The sequence below is a fragment of the Cyrtonyx montezumae genome, unplaced genomic scaffold (genome assembly GCF_038088225.1).
Source record: "Cyrtonyx montezumae isolate F1298 unplaced genomic scaffold, pur_monq_1.0 scaffold_4, whole genome shotgun sequence".
NCBI lineage: Eukaryota > Metazoa > Chordata > Aves > Galliformes > Odontophoridae > Cyrtonyx > Cyrtonyx montezumae.
The window spans coordinates 14564771-14585940 of NW_027072045.1; the positions used below are offsets into that span (position 1 = coordinate 14564771).

At 40.4% G+C, this 21170-nt stretch overlaps 1 protein-coding gene across 5 annotated transcripts in view; it reads right to left on the minus strand.

The window, feature by feature from the left end:
* MARCHF8 (membrane associated ring-CH-type finger 8) overlaps positions 1 to 21170 on the minus strand; it is a 78742-nt gene that overhangs the window by 33742 nt on the left and 23830 nt on the right. The window contains exon 1 of one of the 5 annotated variants that reach the window (XM_065746358.1): positions 6901 to 6929. The exons of the other annotated variants lie outside the window; for them this stretch is intronic. Within the exon in view, the coding sequence (XP_065602430.1) occupies positions 6901 to 6912 (12 nt within the window). The 5' untranslated portion in view covers positions 6913 to 6929. Of the gene's footprint in view, positions 1 to 6900; positions 6930 to 21170 lie in introns of those variants that run through there. 5 annotated transcript variants of the gene reach the window in all.

Genomic DNA, 21170 nt, shown 5'->3' on the forward strand with positions numbered 1-21170 from the left:
AGAAGCCCAAGAAGCTCTCTCAAAAGAGAAGCCCTGCAATGACTGCTAAATTGCAAGGATGGGGCAGTTGGTCTCATTTGTATTACCAACAGCATCCCAGAATAAGAGCAAAGGTTAGGATGACCACTGAGCCACAGGATAGGGCAAGTAATAAGCAATGTAGCCTGTAATACAACTGAGGAGAAAAACAAAAGAAATATTTTCCCTCTCTGTTTGTTTTTGTGTTTGTCTTTTATTAAGGGCAAGATGACGTGAATTTCTTCGTTGATATTTTTGACGAGAAATGTAGGTTTTCCGATAAAAGACAAGTTGCAGAAACTGTTAATGGTTTGAAGCACCAAGAATAAGTGGACTCAAGGGCCTGCTTCATACTATTCTTCTAGGGCTAGGGGAAAATATCTCATAACAAAGGACAATGCGTAACTCCCTTTCCAACTGTTCCCACCCAAAGAATGTCCTTGTCCCTGCTGTATCATGTTGACTTTCAAGATAATGGACTGCAAAAGTGAGAACATTAACATCCATCCTACAACTATTTCTTTTAAGGAATCTTTTGGCAAAAGAACCTCAGCTCCTACCACTCTTCCAGAATGAGTTTCTGGAATATGCATCAAAATACCTTAGTTCATTGATTAACACATTAAAACACCTTAAAAAAAAAAAAAAGAGAGAAAAAAAAGTCTGTCCTTGGGTCAGAATATCACTGTGTGCACCTAGCTCGATTTTTCGGTTTTAGCCAAAACCTGGGAAATGGGAAGTCAACAGAAGTCAGGAAATTAACTTGACTTGAGACAAAGCTCATCTTTAGGAGAACAATGTATAGCTGGTGCTCTCATGGAGACTGGAATGGGTACATGATTACGGGACAAGAAAATATTACAAAAATGTTTTGGCAGAAGCATGGTTCCTTGATAAAGCAGGAAGAGGAAACACAAAGATCAATATTTCAGCAACGTCCCAGCCTGGATTTGAAAGCAGAAATGGTGCCTCAAATAGCCTAAGGTATTACATCTGGTTCTTCAAACCAATCTGACCCCTTTGAGACAGGAAAACGCTTCCTTGGGGAGGAGCAGTTGTGTTTCAAAGTCATAATGCTAACCAATGAATGACAATCAAGATAAAACAAGCACCCCAGTGACTCATAAAATACTGATTTTCCATTAGACAGCAAAAGAAAAACTGATGACAAGAAAAAACAACAAAATTGGCCATTAACAGAAGCCAGATGGAATGGCAAAAACTATTCAAAGAAAACTATTAACCTAATATCACGAGAAAGAAGTAACAGTGTGTAGTAACCACAAAATGTCTCAGTATGAAGACCAACCAACCATCAAGGTCAACATAAGGGAGCTTAAATTGGTTGTTTCGAGTGAGCTTCCTGTTATGCTAGGTTAACCTGACATTAAATTAGCTGAGAATAAAAAATAAAAAAAAAAAGCAACCCTCAAACAAGAAAAACATGAGAATCCATGTTGACTGCAACCTAGCTGCCCAACAGAAGGTGCAGAAACCAGGTCCTGGAAGAACATTTTAAAGACATTTCTTCCTCTTCACAACACTTCCCTGCTACTTCGGTGCCACCTTTCTCATTTGAATTACAACAGTCTATCACTGGTGAACTTTAGCTCACTAAAATTAAATGAAAGATTTCAGCATCTCCACATATTAGGACCTAGGATAATGTTTGATAGGAATATGCCAATTTAAGTCACCAAAGTACCACTGAAGCACCGCTGTATGTACTACTCAGGAGCTACGCTGCTCTGCACTTTTTATAACAGTTCAACGTTGTCAACCTCTGATACATACAAAATATGACTCAAATTTCAAAGTCATAAAATTTCTTTAAAAGTCATAAAAACAAGTATGAGCACATTACCAATCACAGAGGCTGAGTGCACTAAAATACACATGATAAAAATAAGTCAGCAATATTGCCTAGTAACTGTAAAAGATGGGAGACATATTAAAAATGCATGTTTCAAGTCTTTGCTGAAAAATAAGAAAAAAGATTAAAAAAAACCCAAAGGTACCTTGATCTTCACCAGCTTTCTTTCAGTTATATGCAGGGTAGATGCATGGGTCTGGTACTGCCACACTCACTCCAGAGATAAAATTACAAATTCTTCTAAAATAATCATTTCAGTTTCAGTAAGGCAGTTTAATTTAAGCTTTTAAAAGTGCTAAATCTCAGGAAGAAGCAACAATATGTATGTTTTTTGTTTTTAGGGAAATATTACCATTTTCTTTACTGAGACTGAAATTTTGGATATATATATTTATTTATTTATTTATTTATTTATTTTTACCAAAAGAGGCTGCCATTCACAGAGGCAAGGCTACAAAAGGTTAGCACCTTGCCAATGGGCTGGAGGCATTCTGTCCTTGGCATGCAGTCCCTCAGCAATGGCATACAGAGAGGTAAGAGATGAAACAGAGGAAAAAAAAAACCCAAAAAACAAAGAAAAGAAAACCACACCTGTGTATTTGGGTTCTTCTGATTTCCTCAGAGCTATCCTCACCAAGAAAGCACTGTGAAGCCATGCCAGAGAAGGCAATTACTATTTCCTTCAAACCCATTTTGCAATCAGTCTTGCAAGAAACCAAATGAGTTAAATGAGAGTGATATGAATCTCATAGGTTTTCATCCTAGGGGCAGTAGAGAAAATCCACAACAAAAGTCTTCAGACTGCCACTTCAACTTGTCTGAGTCATTAAATCTTAGTTCCTAAGAGTACTGGCAAAGCACTGATGGTTTGGCTGGTTTGGCATCATCTATGCTTAAGGGAAGTAAGGTTCCCACACATCTGTAACAGCCAACAAGCATATGCATCTAGCAACATTAATAACATCAATAAAAATAAAAGACCCTAGTCATGATCTTTCATCCATGTATAGCAACCAGAAGAAAAAGGGATGTTGCTAAGAAAGAAACACACGGATTCTAAGACATGTTACAGAATAATATTTTTAGCAAACGTAACCATAAAAAGAAGTGTGCAGTTTTAGCAACAAGTGAAAAGAATCCATAAGTGAAAACAACATATCCAGAAGTAATGATGTCAAAAATACATGAAAGGGAAGGAGAGCAAGCCACAGAAAGACATCAAAAAGGAGAGGTGGCAGCAAGAACAGCATAATCTGAAATTCCCTCTGTTCCTTACAGATTTGTGATTGTTAAAGTTCTTGATTTTTTTCTTTTTCCTTTTTTTTTCTGGTGGTCCCATTTTTCTCAGCAAATCAACACTGCATTAACTTAGCAAAAGTTAGCTCTGTTCTGTAGCTTCAACTAAACAGTCTTGACTACTTTTGTCCTTCTCCAAATGCTCTTCTAATGTTGTCAAACAGGGTTTCCTCACTGAGGTCGAATGATTTCTATTGTAGTGTACATGACAGAGCACACTCAACCACAGTGGTCACAGAGAAACAAGTAGGAAACAATCCCCCTTCTCTCCAGTAGAAGAATCGAGGCCATCCAATGACATGAGCCATTCAGGACAAAATAAGACAATTTTCTGTACAATCCATAATTAACAATGGGACTCTGACCCAGCTGATCGTAGACACTCAATATTTTATTTGGGTTCAAAAAATGATTGTGAGATTAGTGGAGAGCAATCTACATAGAACTATTAAATAGAAATACAGGAAAGTCCTTGTACTATAAATCAGTGGGGGCTGGGAAAACATCACTGGGAAGGTTGGGGAGGCATCACTGTAAGCTTGATGATATACCTACTTTCAGACATATTATGCAATTATATGCCTGTTTTTATTCCAGTTCCAAGCACCTACTTTTGCATACTGACACTAAGTGCTTTGGTCCAACCTGGAACAGCATTTTTAGTGCTCTCAATGCTAAATGTGATTTTGACTTTGTTGACAGCTTTAGCATTCCTGCTACTGTGAGCATAAGGGACCATCTGGGTCTTTGAGTCAGTTCTCTGGAATAATCATCATTCATGAGACATGAATCTAGTTCAAACAGGTTCAAGAGAACACTGTTTTCCCATGCGGGAGACAGCTCTCTCCAGAAATTGAGCAGGAAAACAAGATTTCACCACCAGTGATTCAGACACCTGTAACGCAGGGACTTGGTTAGGTAGAACTACCCCAGGACAATCCTATAAGGAGGACAAAACAAAACAGATTCCCCAAATCCCCAACTACAACAGCTACTGCCAATTCCTTCCTGACTTCTGTGTTCTCAGTGTCATTCAAGCCACCAGCCCTTCACTATCTTCACACAAAGTCTTCCAGAAACATGGGAAAGTCACAATGCCTGCAGCTTCTGGCAAGGTTTAATACTGCAGTGGTTGAACTTGGAGAGGTGTGCAGTTCCCAGCTGGCCTATCTGAATTCATTGTGTTGTATCTAAGCCCAAGGTCACAAACATCCATACACCAACACTTGCAAACTGTGCTGACACATCCGTTAGTTTCAAGCTTGGATGTTGAGAAAGTCTGCAGTCACCTCAACCAAAGACTTTTCTTTAAACATTACTGAGAGGCAAATATAAGACTGGGGGCACCCCTTCACCCTCCAGTGTGAGATAGAGATGCGCTTTCTGCATCCCCACCAAGGGGGACTCCAGCACTTCAGAGAGAAGATGTTTAATTTTGTACTATTAAAGACATGATTTTGAGTCTAAACCATGTATTTTTGTATTTTCATGTATTTTTTTAATTCCCCCGAACACCCCACTAAACAAACAAACAAACAAATGAAAAACAAGCATACAAGGTCCCTTAAGTCTCATCTGCAGGGAGATTTTGAGGAATTTCTGCAGCACAGGCATTAACCTGAGCATTTCCAGGAGGCACATCAAAGATGACACACTTCTCTGGGCCCAAGTTGGTTTAAGCCAGAGGTAAACATACTTGGGTCCCCCTGTGCCAATAAGGCTGTGATTGCCACTTTGTTCTAGAATGGAAGTATTAAATCTTGGTAATTTGATTATTAAAAAATAAAAATAAAAAATCAGGCAAAATCTGAACGTTGATAGTTGAAAATGAAAAACACAAGAATACTTCTAGAGACTATCAATGCACCAGCCCTGTGCATTACAAGTGAAAATGCAGAAATAACTCTTCCTTCCCTACACTCTGATGACAAACAAGGTAGCTCTGGACTACACGTGTAACCAAGGAGTGCAGCAGTAAAATATGCTATCAATGTAAAACAAAACAGAACTTTAAGTTTCAAATAGCAGAATCACAAGTCCTCTTCATTCCCCTGACTTCAATCAAGTAATTGAATGCCTGGAACCCACAAATCTCAAGAAATCAAAGAAAGATTCCTGGTTGTGAATTTCCATGAAATGAGCATTTATGCACTGAATGGTCACAATGTTTTAAAAAAGAACACTAGATTATCCCCTCCTTATCTTTCACACTGTATGCACAACATATCCATTTCTAGAACTTTAACACACTAAGTCCATGGGAACAGCAAGTTTTTAAGGAGTCAGGGTTTGAGTTACTTAGGAGTCCCACAAGTATTGATGAGACCCATCCAACAAGACCACAGACTGATATCATGTGTGACAATATATAGTCCCTCCCAGCTGTTAGCAAAAAGGTAAACAGAAGTGTACGCATGAATATGATATTTAGTGACATGCAAGTTCTGTTCAGGTGATGAAGTCATCTTGGAAGAAAACATACTGCCAAGGCAACATACAATTAACCTCACCAAAAGCACATGATTGCTAATCTCCCTCGAGGATTTCACATAAAGCCGGACAAATTCTGCTGCCACCAGTAGTGCTTATTTACTAAACAGTGAATCAGACTTAAGCTACGATTTTTAAAAGAAAACAACTTGTCTGTACAGCAGTGCACACTGTTTGGTCCTAGTTATGTAGCAGGGCTTTGGTCTCTGCACTTTTTAAGTTTCCAGCAGAGCATCTCTCAAGAAAAACAAAAAAATAAAACAAAACACCTCCATAACAAGCTGCCCCTAAAGCAAACCAAATCCCCAAACAGGGCAGGCGGGCAGGATGCACATGCACCGGTGTGCTCAGCAGTCAGCAGCAGCATACAGACTTCAGACCACAAAACAAAAAACATTTGAACATTCTTGCCACATGGCATTACATGTTTGTATTCCTGCCATTCTCACGCATGCACAAACCCACACATTACAGAGAAAATAATGCTCACAGAATAGAACAAAGACCTTTTGTTATTAGAGAATTGCAGAATTGCAGGGGTTGGAAGGGAGCTCAAGAGTTATTGTTCCATAAGGTTTTGCAAAATCCCCTTCTTTGTCTAGATCTAAACTAAATAGTGCTGCTTGAGTCACAACGATTTAAATATACAAAGCTTGTACGGAAAAGAAATACAGATTTCTTTCAGAACATATATCATTAGAAAATACAGACTAGTTTTTTGAGAGCACAAGACCAAATTTCCAAGCATCTTTAGTCAGGGGAAAAAAAAAAAAGTAGTAAATACAGCATCCATTCAAATGCCCACACTCTGAAAGGAGACAATTGGAGCTTAAGGCTTATCACACCCAGCTATATTATAGCAGAACCTTTTATGATTACCTCCCTCCAAATAAAAGTGCTAATACTAGTACAATTAAAAAGCAAGCTTGAATTAAAAACAAACAAACAAAATAAAACAACCATCAAAAACCAGCAAGCTGTCTCTCTGCTTACAGCAGTATGAATGAAGGAAAGATGCTCGACAACAAAAACATGCAGCTTCACAATTAGGACAGAACAAAGTACCAGACCAAAGGGATCATTCATGGACTACTCTAATGAGGAGTCCCTGCAGCAGCCTCTCCTGACAGGCTGCCCTAACACATATTTATTCTGCAAGACTTAGCAGCATCCCTACAAAAAACTGTGAGCCACAATACTCTGCTGACAAGGCATTCGCCTACCTGAATCTTCATTTTCCAGCATGAACGCATGCACATATCCTCAGCGTAGCTTCCCTTGGTTGCATGACTACTGTTAGCCAGCCTAAAGAGATGGAGCTGTGTAAAAGCAGAGCTGCTGACTGCCCTACATTTGCCTGCAGACGAAGAGAAAGAGTTGGTTCTGTACTTGCCTGGGCTTGTTTAAGCCCCCTAAATGTAATACTAGTGTAGCTCAAACTAGACTAACTACTTCCTCCAGCTGATCTAAGTGAAAGGAGCTTGTGATGAATAATACATGAGAGCTCCCAGAACAGCTCACTCCTTGCTGCAGCTGATGTCCACCCTTCCCTGCTTCCCAAAAGCAATTCCTAGCAATTTTTGTGCTGTGAAGCATAGCAATTCTCCCTGTGTGCGAAGAGCAAGCAGGACGTCCTTCCCAGATCAGTTTTCTTTTCTCTACTTATTTGTAGATCTGGTGATTGTATTATGAATTTTAATATTAAAAGTCCACACAGCTAGAAGTCAAAGAAGAAATGGTAACCACAGAACCATATATCTGGACTATCCAGTGCCAGTAAATTCATCCAGTTGCTCAGAAATTAGTGTTTCTTACTCCTAAGGGAATAAGAGAAGCCATGTAAAAATTGACATTGAACTAGAAAAAAAAAATACTGCAGAAAGAAGGTGGTAAATAAAAGCTTGCTCTAGCTGGAAAGTTCACAGACAAAAGAGATTGTTTAGGGGAACTTAGTGGGTAGAAGAATATAGGAGATAAATTCACGTGATTCTTCTCTTGAGCAATAAACTCCATTGCTCACTACAACTTCACAAGCAAACTACAAAAATCTCTTACTTTTCAGTATCCTTCCAGAGTGAACAAATACAGGACTAATTTGCAAGTGCAATTACTTCAGTAGGCAAATGTCAGTGCATACCACTTACAGATTCTATTCTATTTCCCAGAACTGTTTTGTTTTACTTTGACTTCTGTTAGAGAAATAAGTTATCTGGCATCTGTTTATCAGTTACCTGCTGGGGTCCAAATGACAGAGCCATCTCAACACACTATCAAGGCTCTCTCAAAGTGGTTAGTTTCCTGTAAACAAAATGTAGCTTTGATGTATCACGCACTAAAGGCAGTAACTGCTCGTGAGCCCAGACTTGCGTATCATGTCCTACCAGCTAAGCAATTGGACTGAATGTGACAGAGACAGAAAGACTGCTTTATAGACAGATCTTCTGTTTCTGCAAAGGAAGCCAAAAGGAATACACCTTCTTAGGGATAACAGTCATGTGGCATACTCAGAGCCTGCACACTATAACCAGACAGTAGCACATTAAACAGCTGAAGTTAATCATTCTGAGCGTAACACTTCTGAGCTGTTGAACAGGGTATGCTCTGCTCATATCTATGTACCTGACTTGATTTACCATCAAGCGGTAAATATAAAGTACAAGATTAGTTCTGTTGATGTTAGGGTCCAAAACCTGTCTATTTTCATACTACATTTTGTTTAAATATCAGAACCTTCTTCCCCTCAGTGCCAGCCCTGCAGACTACTGCACGCATGCAGAGTGATACCTGGATTTGCTCCTCAAAGAATCACTGCTAACAAGGATTTTGCAGTCTAAATTTTTACCTGAACTCCTGCACTGCCACAAAGTCATTCTCTAGATATCTGCTTTAACATCTGTGCTTATGGCATGGAAACTAGATTCGAGTTCTGATGTTTTTCAGACTCTGAGTTACTGGGGCTAACAGGATTACAGCAGAGGATGAGGAAAAAATCTGTCATTAACAGTAGCCAGGCTTTGTACACAGTGGAGTATACATTGAGGCTCAGTTATGAATATTTTCCCTTTTCCACATAGCACTATACCACTCCAGGTTAGGTCAGAGGCTATGAAGGCTGGTTTCTAAACTCAGTCAATAAGAAAGGAGATAGACTCTTGAGCAGGGTCTGTTATGACAGAACAAGGGGAAATGGTTTCAAACTGAAACAGGAGATTTAGATTGGATATAAGGAGAAAACTATTTGTAATAAGGATGGTGAGGCACTGGCACAGGTTACCCAGAGAGATGTGGGATTCCCCATACCTGGAGACATCCAAGGACAGGCTAGATGGGGCTCTGAGCAACGTGATGGAGCTGTAGGTGGCCCTGCTTAGTGTAGGGAAGTTGGACTAGATGACCTTTAAGGGTCCCTTCCAACTCAAACAATTCTAAACATGGCAAGCTGGAAGAGAAATCCGGTTTAATCACATTCTGCTCCAGCATTACACTGAAGGGCTGTCCCAGAACCACGTGCACACGTGGCCCATGGGGCCGCTCCCACAGCTTAGGCTGGCAGCAGTGCATTTCTGGGAGAAACAAACCAGAGCACAAACAGATGAACATAAGGGTAATTAAATGCTCTTTATTATTTCAGACAGTTCTCTCCATTGTGTATTTCAGTTTAAAACAAAGCATGAGAGAATTCAGTCCTATCTTCCTGTTGAAAATGGTCTTTTATCAGAGAGATTTAAATTTAAAAAAGCACTTTCCTAACTTTTTAAAGAATAACGAACACAGGTTTTTTTTCCTAAGATGACCCTTTCATCTGACTAAAAATTTCATCAAAAATCCACTCATACACACAAATCCCCCAATTTCGAGGTGCTACAGCACTATGGGAAAAAAATCAGAAACATATATGGAAAGTGTAAGGCCACATGGCAAACAACTCCAAATTGCCACGAGTTCATGGATTTTTGAAGCAGTTTGTGATTTTTGAGTTGCTAAGAGTTCACACATTCTTGAGACTTGTGTCCCCAAAATAAAACAATTTATTTATTTAACCAAATCTTGCTAGCCTTCAAACAGGAACTTAAACTGTATATTCATTCTTATGTTTAGGAGGCTAGAAAAAGCAGTTTAAAAATTAAAGGGGTTTGGTTGAAGAGTTTTTATTTTATTTAGAATGAAGAGCATTTTGTAACATCTGCATGCCTAAACAATGATGTTGTGCTGCTGTGAAGGAGATGCAAGAAAGGCCTCTCCACAACAAGAACTGTGCAGAGCAAAATCATCTTTCATTCATGCACAATTATTAGGTGAAACTTGAAATAATATGTGCAGTGTCAGCTCAAAGACACATCATTTCATTACATGCTTATGCTAGAGGCCAAGCTGAATCATGTTGGTTAAGTACTTAGCTACTTGCTGTCCAGTTAATTTTACAGTCAAATTTTGTATAGTCTATTTAGTTTCTCCCACTTTTAAATAACTGCCACCTCCTGGGGAAATTCTCTAGTAGACCATCTGCTCATTTCCTATAAATCCTCTTCTCAGACCTTACCCAAATTTCCACTGCCAACTGGAACTTCTTTGATGTATACATGGTGGTGGTGGAAATGTAGTGAAAAAATATAATTAAAAAGTACTCTGAATGAAGCCTGCAGTACAAAAAGGTACGTGCTATCCACAAAATAACGATAGCAAGGCGGTCATTTCTCTGCAGTGCATCTCAGCCAGCAAAGCAGCATTTCTGGTCCTCCCTGGCCATGGTTTAGGAGACAGCAGTCATCATCCAGGGGCAGCTCACCTTGCATTTTTAGCTTGGTATATTTCTGCCTGAGTCTGTGCACAGCCTTGGAGAGCAGCACTGGAGTTGCCTGCAAGCAGACTTCTATCTTCTCAACTGCTGCCACATGTGCTCCAACCACAGCCCTACCCTGTGGCTTCCAGCTGGTGGACATCCCCTGGTCCAAGGCAAAGGAAGGTGGAGGAAAGGAAGAACTAATGTGAATGGAACAAGGACAAGGAGGGAAAGAAGAGATAAGGAGATGTTAAATATCACGAAGTGTTTCCTGCCTGTGAAATTTCACGGGATCATGCCTGACAAGACGCTTCTCTCTGCTTCATGAAACACTGCAGGCTGCTCAGATGCAATGTTACTTGAGACTACTTCCAAATAAACAAGGCTGGAGGGAGCTTCAGAAATCAGGGAACACACTGAGGAGCTAACAGACTTTGATACAGCAGATGTTTCTCCCAGCCTATGCGAATTTCACAGTGGAGAAAAGCAAGGATTTTACATCTATTTTTAATGAAATTAGCATCAGTACTCAAACTCTTTACCAAGCATTAACAAATACCACATAAAATCTCATGCTTCCATGCAGCAGGCAGAAAGACAGCAGCACTCGCGGGTAGGAGCTGACTTGGGTCTACCTCTTGTGCCCAATTCAAGTACTTTTTCCTGTGACAGTAAAATTACACTTCTACAGAGCAATGTAATGGTGCTTACCCAAGTGCTGTGGGTGTCACTAATGCAGCTACAAAACAAGAGCGTGTTAGAACAATATTGCCTATAGATTTCTTTTTTTAAAGGATTAAAAGATGGAAGGGAAAAAAAAAAAAGCAACCACCCACAAAAAACACTTCATACTAAAGAAAACTGAGTGATTGAACATGAAACAAAAAAGGCCAAACAACTAAATGGGAGCTTGCTGAATAGTTTTATTTCCTCTCTTATCTACAGCTTTGGCTCCTTGTTCTGCTTTTTGGCCTCAGTAGGTATAGCTGAGTTCAGAATGGTGGACTGCATACAATTTTTGCCCAGCAAAACCACACATGCAGGAACTAGTTAGGACACTTTCACAAACATTTGAGAAATCTAAGAAAAAAAACCCAACAACCCATTACTTTGTGATAAAGAGGAACTGCAAGAGCTTCCTCAGAAATTCTGCTGAAACAAAACAAAACAAAATAGATTCAAACCCAGCAAAAGCTAAAACCCACCTAAGAGCTGCACAATGCTTTGACAGAAAAGATGCAACAGACCTGGGGTCAGGGCTCTGCATTAAACACCTCAAAAATCCTGTTTCTAAATCATCATCAGACTTCACAGTTACTCATCTCAATTACTGAACAGAAAAACAGCGGGGCCATAAAATCAGCTGATCTCGTCTGCTTCCTTTCACACTGTAGTCCCCAGAGGCTGTGGGTGGCTCAGCCAGGCTTACCACAGGTAGCCTTCAGCCATCTGCTCTCTGTGTTCCTGCTGGCTACCCCACACCGTGCTGCGGATGTGACAGGGATGCCAGGGCCTGCAGTCCACCCCCCAGCAGCTGACCACATCTGCACTGCTCTCAGGGTGCTTGGACCAGGGCTCCGTCACTACCTTGCAGCACCTGGACGCTTTGCCAGGTGTCCTCAGGTGTTTCATCCCCACTGGCTCTGCCCACCTCATGGAGGGGCAGCTTTCCAATGGCCTTACTACATAGTTTACAAGTATTTCATGATGTGGTAGACTCCAGCTCCCAGCCAAGCCATGGTTACAATGCGTAAACCCAAGCAAGAGTTACAGACAGGCAGTAACTTGTATATACGTATGAGGAAAGCTTCCCTGACATCCTGAATAATCCTAGAGATCTAAATACAGCTCCAGCTGGAGGGTGAGGACAGCAGGAGGACTGCTGGCAGTTCAGGGGCAGAACAGAAGGCTACAACAGAGAATGCTTTCAGACAGCAAGAAGCTGACACCAGTCCTGACCTGTGGCAGGTGGGGGGGGGGCTGTGAAAACGTTCATGAGCCCACAAGCAACAACAGTGTTTCACGATCTTTGCTATACCTGCATTCAAAGGAAACAAATTTAAGGATGATAAAGGGTTAAAAGGAAAAACAAACAAGAAAACATCGCAGCAAGGACACAGTTCAGTGGGAACCAATACTTGGGAGAACAGCATGGTCCAACCACACAGGATGTGCCTGAGCTCCTGTCTGCTTGCTAGAAATATAGAAAATGTACAGACACTTTAATCAGTTCATTCTATTAACTACTAAAAAGCATCTTTCTAAACAGCATTATTCTTCAGACTCCATAGAAAAAGTGGTATAAAGGATAAAGGAAGGCTCCAATACCTGCATGTGTTGACTCCTCCAGCAGCCCTCCTGAAGCAGGGACACCACAGGGAGTGAGGACAGTGCTGCTGGAAATGTGCTCTCCCCATCTGCTTGTCTGCCAGCCTCCTGTCTTTCAATAACTTTCCCTAGCAATCTATTCTAGAGCACCAAAACTCCCACCTTTACTATATCTGCAGCAGTCAAGTGTTCTTTCTCATTCACTCTCTGCAAATTACAGTACAATCTCAAGTTAGTTGATGCCCAGAGTAAAACAAAGCATCATGTTTTTTGGCAGTCTGCTTTAATGAGGTGCTACCCCCAGAAACCTGCAAATATTAGGAGACAGGGAAAGAGCAGTGCTTTCTCCAACTATCAGCATGAATTACAAAGATTCTGTTTGACAGGAGTTATAAGGAAGCCTTAAGTGTTACTGGAAATATTTTCCAAGGTAGATAAAAGGATTTGATTTGCCATGTTCAAGGTAAAGAATATTTCCTTAAGAGGACGAGTAATCAAGTCCAAGGCTTTTGTGAAACTCATGCTTACCAGTAAGTCTGTCTTGATTTGTATTCAGTCCAGATCACCATTTTCTGTGAGACTTTGACTTGATTTCCTAGAAGCCTTCAGGGGTGCCCGATGACCCTATGTAAAGGGTGTGAAATGGCTTGGCTCTGAATTGGCTCGAGTCATTGCTTTGCATGTGAGCAAAGGGGCACTCATTCGTCACAGGCATAACTGATTTCACAGGAGGATGGTAAATGTTATCAAGTGTTATCCTTCTTTAAAGCTACGAACGCAGGTAGTTTTAACAAGCAGAAATTTGCAACTGCCTTAAGTTATGTGATTTTTCCATCTAAAAAGGAAAGCAATACTAATAGAAAACCTGCTAAATGGTTATGAGCAAATTCCTGGCAGATTCAAAGTTGGCCTTGTCAATACACAATTAAACAAAGATGTTCCTACTGGTTCCACAAGATCAGTGTTAAGCCAGGCATTAGTCAATATTTCCAAAAATCACGTGGATTTAATTCATGTGAATTAAAAAAATAATACAGAAAAGTCTTTAAGTCTTTGTCAGCTACATTTACAGATGACAAAGCTTAGCAGGGAGGTAAAAATGAAGAGGCTGACAGGCACTTCACAGACATCAAGCAATCAAAATTGATTTTTTAGGGAAAAAAATTAACTCAAACTGTGCTTTACTTTGAGCAAGTCCAAGTGACACCAGCTGGAACTTATACAGGACTCAGCCTATAAAGCACGTGTCAAGTGAAGGATTTAGTAAGTTGCAGTAAGGTGACAACTGGAGATGAGAACCTGATCAATGCGATTTGCCGTTGTGCTATAGCAAGGAGAGATCAGCTTTCCCTTTAAAATACAGCACTGCCAAAGGGAAGTGATAGAGAATTAAGGGAGGACAGCAGTAGCAACAACAAAGCACCAACAGCAAAGTAGCATAGCTCACCTTGTAATTGATACTTGTATTCACCTGCAGTGTCCCAATCTTTCCTTGCAAATAAGAGGGAGGGGAGAAAAGGATTTCCTTCCCTGCCCCCAAGCATTTTCAAGGCTTCTGGAAACACCCTACTGCAAGAGATTTAAGAACTTCATCTGTAGGCTTCTTTAAAAAAGAGGATGAACTAACTTGTTTGCAACATGTTGACTGGTCCATGAGGATAATTTAAAGCCTGTTTCAATTAAAGAGAAAGAGGCACCAATGATCAACTGCTGGGAGTTGAAGCCAGTCAAACTCAGAATTAAAAACACAGAAAATAGAAATCAGGTGTGGTTTCTGTAAACTGAAGCTGGCTAGCATGGAAACAATCAACCAAACTAGAACATCTGCCTCCTTGTCTTCAGCTCAAGGCTGCCCACTTGGCTAAAGGGCATTTTTTAGAGTTATGGACTTAATTGCATCTGTAACAGAGGTTACTGCAAGTCAGATGTGACCACTCCTCCTGGCCTTCAACATCAAACTTCAAATGAGCCATAAAAATAAAACAAGGTGTTCTCAGCCTAACTAATGGGAAAGGGTTTGGGGATGGAAGGTCCTGCAGACTTCAGTTTAAAGGACAAACAGTCTTTTAATACTAATACCTACGAATACATTAATTTACTTTTATTTTATATAGCTGGGTTTCACTTTACCTAGTAAAAATTTCATACAACAAAAGAATCTGTATTCCAGTACGTCTCACCCTCTTCTGTGTAAGACAACATATGTTATCATTGTGTGATGATCAAGATATTTTACATGGTGACTCGAAGCACAACAATCAAGGTTTTTATATTAATCACAGAACAGAAACAGTTCTGTAATGGGAGAGGCTATTATATATTAGTTTAAGCACAACATAATACTGGAAGTACCCAGTACCCAGGTTCTAATTCGCAAATAGCTACGGTTTAAAGCTTATAGGTACTCAGTTAGCTGTGCTTCCCTTTTCCCAAGGGCCTTAACCTTGGTGTCTAAGAACAGAATTTCTGTTTAGGGGGGTTACTTCAACATTTCTGCCTGTGGATGTTTCAGTAACTCAAGTTGCTCTGCAGTACGTGATGCTTGTAGGCAGCCAAAGGGAAAGTTACACTGCAGCATTTCATGTGGAATAAATCTATTTAACTGCTGTTATATTAACCAGCTCAGAGAAATTAAGATGCAAAAACTAGTGAATGTTTCACTTGGTTGCATACAAGCCTGCCTTGCAATCTTTATCCAAATAATGTGCTTTCTGCCATCTGCATTACAGTAAGCATAACTAAAGAGAACTGGGGAAGGTGGAGGGAAAGGGAAAAAAAAAAGTCCTACCATTGGCTATTCTTTGGGGTCAAACAAATGATTCCACTGTTGTGAATAAAATCTCAAGCCAAATAACATCCATGTAAGCTACTTGCTGAGGGAAATGTACACTGCTTTTTCTGAACTGTTCAATCCAGAAACCGTCTCCCCACACATCTACTGCTTGAGACTAATGACTACAAATAATACAAATATACACAGGCAGACAGAAATATACATGTATTTCATATAAATATGTATATATTACATATTTAGAAATATACATATATAGGCAGACAACTACCAGAAAAAAACTTTAAGACCGACGTGGGTTTTGTGCATCAGTCCTTCTCTGGCTCCTTCAATTCAGGAAAAGCTAGTAATCTATGTTAAAAGGGTGTTCCTTTACTGCTTTAAAGAAAAATAAATAAAATAAAAATCCTTTCAACTCTTGCCACTCAAAAAAAGCCAAATACAGCCCCCACACTTTCAAACTGTCTTTTTTGGGGCTCCTGTCTTCAATTCTTAGAAAAAGGATAATCTCAAACAGTTCAATGCCAATCTGTAATGCTGAACAAAATATGGTTGTAACATTTAAAATACAGTACAGGAAGAAGAAAAAAATGGGATCTCACTTACCCTTACACTTGCCACTTGGGAGCTCCTCTCCCCTGAGCAGGTCCTGTGGCACTTGGAACTCAGCCCTCTGAACCTTTCCAGCTCATCATTGGGCTATATACTGAAAAGCACACCTGAGCTGAGAATAACATCTCAAAAGGTTTCTTCCACATACTGCCCACTGTGCAAACTGCCTCCTTACTAAATGTCACCCGCATCTTCGTGTCCTCAGGCTGGACACAAGTTTGGTCCACCCTGAAGTAGCAGATAATCTTGTGGAAATACTAACTGTGTGTGTTGGGGGAGACATTTAATCATGTTTTGCCTTCCAAACGATAGTGAAGTTTATCCAAGAAGGCTGGGATGAAGGGTAAGCACAGCATGATTAGAAACAATCCTAGACAAATATGGGAAAGGTGACTGAAATTAGCTAATGTGCAAAGTAATGGAAATTTTTCTTCAGGATACCAAGGCACACTGAAAATCTGCATCTTCCAACCACCTTTTATATAGATTCAAACAAGACACAGAAAAGCAGGATGTATGTTATTAACATAACCATAAGGTCTCCAAAAAACCCAAACACTAACATACAAACTTACTACTGAAAATGTTATAATGTTAAAACTATATCAAAAACTGTTTGAACACTCAGATTTTGAGTATACGAATATCCAAATAAATAAGCACACTTGCAGTTGCACTTACAGGTGCACAGTGTTCAATACATTTAGTTGCTTGGTCTTACACTATTGCTTCTAGGAACACACAACACATTCTACGCCCCTGAAGAACATGCTGGGAGCACACAGTGTGTGCATAGCACAAGGATTAGGCCAAATTCTGCAGATTTGAGGACAATCCTCTCCATGAACCACTGAGCCACCTGTCGTCAGGTTCACAAGGAATATGATACATCCTACAGTCAGGAATATGAAAAAAAAAAAAGTTACAAGGCCACTTACTCATTTTCATTAATATAAAGTAGTGCTCATTTACAAAAATAGGGAATTGGGTTGTGAATGAACTTAAATATAAACAAGTAAATTATCCTATTTTTGCCTTTGAAAACAGTAGAAATCTTAACTTCTTAAAAATGAAATACATTAGTGGCTGAATTCCAGCCACGAACATCAAAAATTGGAATTGTTCAGAAATAAAAAGAAGTACTCTGACTTGTGGGTGTCATGAAATCTCCATAAATGACTTTCTAAACCAGCAACAATGTCAACCAGCAAAGAGAAGTTCAGAGGCAGATGAGAGACCATCACTTCTGGGGCCAAGAGAAGCTGAATGCATCACAAAGTTGGATTTTGTTTCTAGGCGTGAGGACTACTGACTCAGAAGGCTGTAGTCCTAAGTGCTTACATTTCTGCAATGAGCAGAGAAGCAGTTTTAAAAGATCATAAAGTGGATTTCCAACCCTCCTTCACCTGTCAGCAAGATTTCTTCAGAAACAGCATAAAGGCTATGAAAAATTACTTAAGTTCAGAGGTGCCCAATTAAGGCTACATACAACTTCTCAGAAAACAGACATTGAGAGTAAAAAGGAAAATCAGTAACTTGAATGCCAAACACAGCTTTGAAAAATCTAAAGCACAGATACTTTAAGGATGCTACACTACTGCATTCCTCCCTCACAGAACTTACAGTCTTTCTTCTCAACAGTGAAAAACAAAACAAAGCAAAACTAAAACAAAAAAGTTCCAAATAATACAAAACTCAACCAAGTAAAGAAATGAAGACACTCACTATACATTAGGCTTATCATGAAGGATTAAAAAAGAAATACATCCCCTCACTTCTGGTCTCTCTTTAATTTACAGAAATTACCTTTAATTAGCAAAGAACTTTAAGAATCAGTTTGCAGGAAGCCTGATAGCATCACTTTCAAGAAACAGTATAGCCATCAGATAATGGGAACCCTTGAAAAGTATGGTTAGGGCCTTGATCCATGTCTTTGTGAAGCTGCAGTGATTTCAGCAGCACTCTGCTCTGACAGACATTCATATGCAGATACAGCTCAGTGTGGGATCCTGACTGACACACTGTTCTTAGAAAGTGAACAAGCATGCATGGCTTTGCCAGGAAAGAAAAATGCCACAATCACAAAACAGGAACACACCTACAAACTACAAAGGAAATGCACACAGCTATCACACAATTAAACAGTGTCAACAGTTCATTTATAAAATTTTGTTTTCCTAAGAATTATGCTCAGCTTGTTCACATGAACTGATAAAAAAAACTAGACAGATTGTGTTAATATCAGAGAGGTGGTTTAAGGATTCCGGTTAATGCAACAGCTATGGATCATAATAATTAACCACAGCTTTCTGGTGCTGAGACTCCAAAGCAAGGAGTTCACATGCAATAAGCATAAAAATAATCAAAACAGAGGCTGTATGAGCGTGGTAACAAGCAAACAGCAAAACCGAACTTCAAAAGTTGTATTTCTGAAGCATCAGTATATGAAATAAAACTCTACTGCTGTACAGACTGCTGTTAGCTTCTGTCATGTCTACTGCATTTTTAAAATTAAGGGTTTTCTTCTCCTTCAAATCCCTTTCAGAAAGCACCTCCACAATTCATCTCCACTCAGAAGCCACCTGCTCCTTCCCTCACACACACATACCGCACACACTCCAAAACAAACGCATCAGAGAATCAAACGGTGTGATCCAACTTCCTTTGTCATGACTGCTTAAGTGGGAGCAGCTCCCCCTGCCCCTTCCCTCCCACTTCCCGTTTCCTCTCTTCCTCCTCTGCCACCAATGTTTCTGGGAAACAAAGTGCTCCTGCGTTCAGCTTCTGAGAGCAGGGCCGGAGGGGACAAGCTTCTCAGCCTGCATTCGACACAACAAGAGCAAAGTGCATTCATGCAGATTTGGGAAGGTCACAGACAAAAAGGGTATCTCAAAGGATCTGACGACAAAGGCTTCTTTATCCTCATCTTTTAGGTGTAGACCTGAAACCCTTTACAAGGCTTCAGTCAGTACTGCCTGCCCACTTTCACAGATGGAGAAAAGAGAGCATCAGCACTAAAGGGACTTGCCCAATACCACCTAACGGGCAGGAAGAGACAAAGCCCAAATTCCAGACCAGCGTTTTAATCCAGGCTTGGCTGTGCACGATGCACTTGTCAGCCTTCCAGGTGGCACGCTGGAAGGAGGAAGTCAGTGGTGTCCTTGCCAATGTCACGTTGGAGAGGAGGAGGAAGCCCTGAAGCTGGCAACAAATGGGAACAGTGGCATGTGCCCATGGGGAGCACAGGAGGAGTGCCTCAGGCCACCAGACACCAAGATGTCTGTAGTAGCAAAGAGATATACAACACCATGATGTCTGCAGGGCTTGGATGCAATGACATCTAAGCCATCATGACAAGCACAGGAAGGACTCTCCTAATAACTAAAGGGAGAGATCACAAGAAGGGTGGTGCTGAAACAGTCAAGTACACCCCTGGAGGAAAAAGAGGGATCCGGTGTCAAGCAATTTCTCAAGCAATTTTCCTGTAGTGCTCTTCACTAGACTGTTTACCTACCTGCTGAAGGTAATCTGAGTGGGAGCACATTCAGCACATGCTCCTGTGTAAACACACACTAAGATGTCAGAAGAAGTCAGTACAGAAATCAGCCAAGGAAACCATGCTCTCAGCATGACAGCATCACTGCAAGGGTATGATTCAGAAGGCTGTTACAACCACCTGTCATCCATGGTGTTTTCTCAGTGTTCCTACCTGGTCACAGACTACAGGAGAAGCAGCATTTACCCTGCAGCTCCTCAGATGTGCTTCTGTTGCCTGTTCTGTCAACAGAAATTTGTCTAATTGCTACTTTTTAAAAAGCAGGAAGTGTGACATCAGCTTTTTCCAAGAAACACTTTAGGATCCAGTGAAAAACATGGTAGGTAAAAGCCAAAGTTTGTATTGTCAGGAAAGGATCTTGCAATTCCCACTTTGAGGTCAAGTTTATAAGCAGTTCAGCAAAAGAGACATCTGCTTCCCACAGAAGAGTTACAGGATACTTGGACGAAAATTTTTCTGTAGTTAACCAGTTAACTATACAAAGTGAATTTAATAAAGGAAAGGTGCCAGACAGTGTCAGTATAGTACATAACTACATATAAACGCATAAGTCTCAGTGTAAAAATAATAAGGAGAGAAACTCGCAGAGGATTCATAGCCTGTTTGCTTAATGGCTGGTTGGGTTCAATGGACAAGCAAAGCCACACACACCACCTCACAAATGCACAAGTATTTCAATCGAGTTCAGCCAGTCAGAGCCCACAGACACAGTTCAAAGTCCAAAAAGTGAGCTGAAGAGGTCAGAGAGTGCTACAGAGGCACCTTAAGAACAATGTAACAGCTCTCAAGGCATTACACTGGATTCAATACAAAGCATTCACTGTTATATTACACTATTGATCTATGATTAAAGATTCTTGCAAATGCATCCATTGCTTTTTTTCTTCCTCTTGAAGTCCTGCTTTTCTGGTAAGACATTGCTTATGTGAGTTACTTGGCTATAGTGTCTTTCCTGTTACAGAATGCAAGAGAACACTAAGGTGGCAGAAGTTTAGCAAGACGCAGCACATCTTTCACCTTAATTTCATCCAGACAAATCACGTAGTCATAGCAGCCCCAAGACAGCGCCTGGAGATACGTGAGATTGTTATGAAGTATCTGCTGAGCACAGAGCATGCTGCCCATAAGCACTTAACAGCACTTAGAGACAAGAAGGCAGTTGCCCTAGAACAGAGGGCAGAAGGGATTTTTAGGTCAGTCGAATGAAACTGATAAGTTTAAATTTGACTGGAACATTTATCTTCTTTTGTGGTATATGATCTTCGCTATGCACACTTTGAGAGGAACTTGGTATTGCCTCCTTTGTTCAGGCCATCGTGCACCCAAAGTGGTTTGCGCCAGCACCCCATGATCTCCCATTCACACATAATCAGGCCACCCCCGATCTGCTTATGAGATCCGCAGAGATCAGAGCACTGGTGGAGAA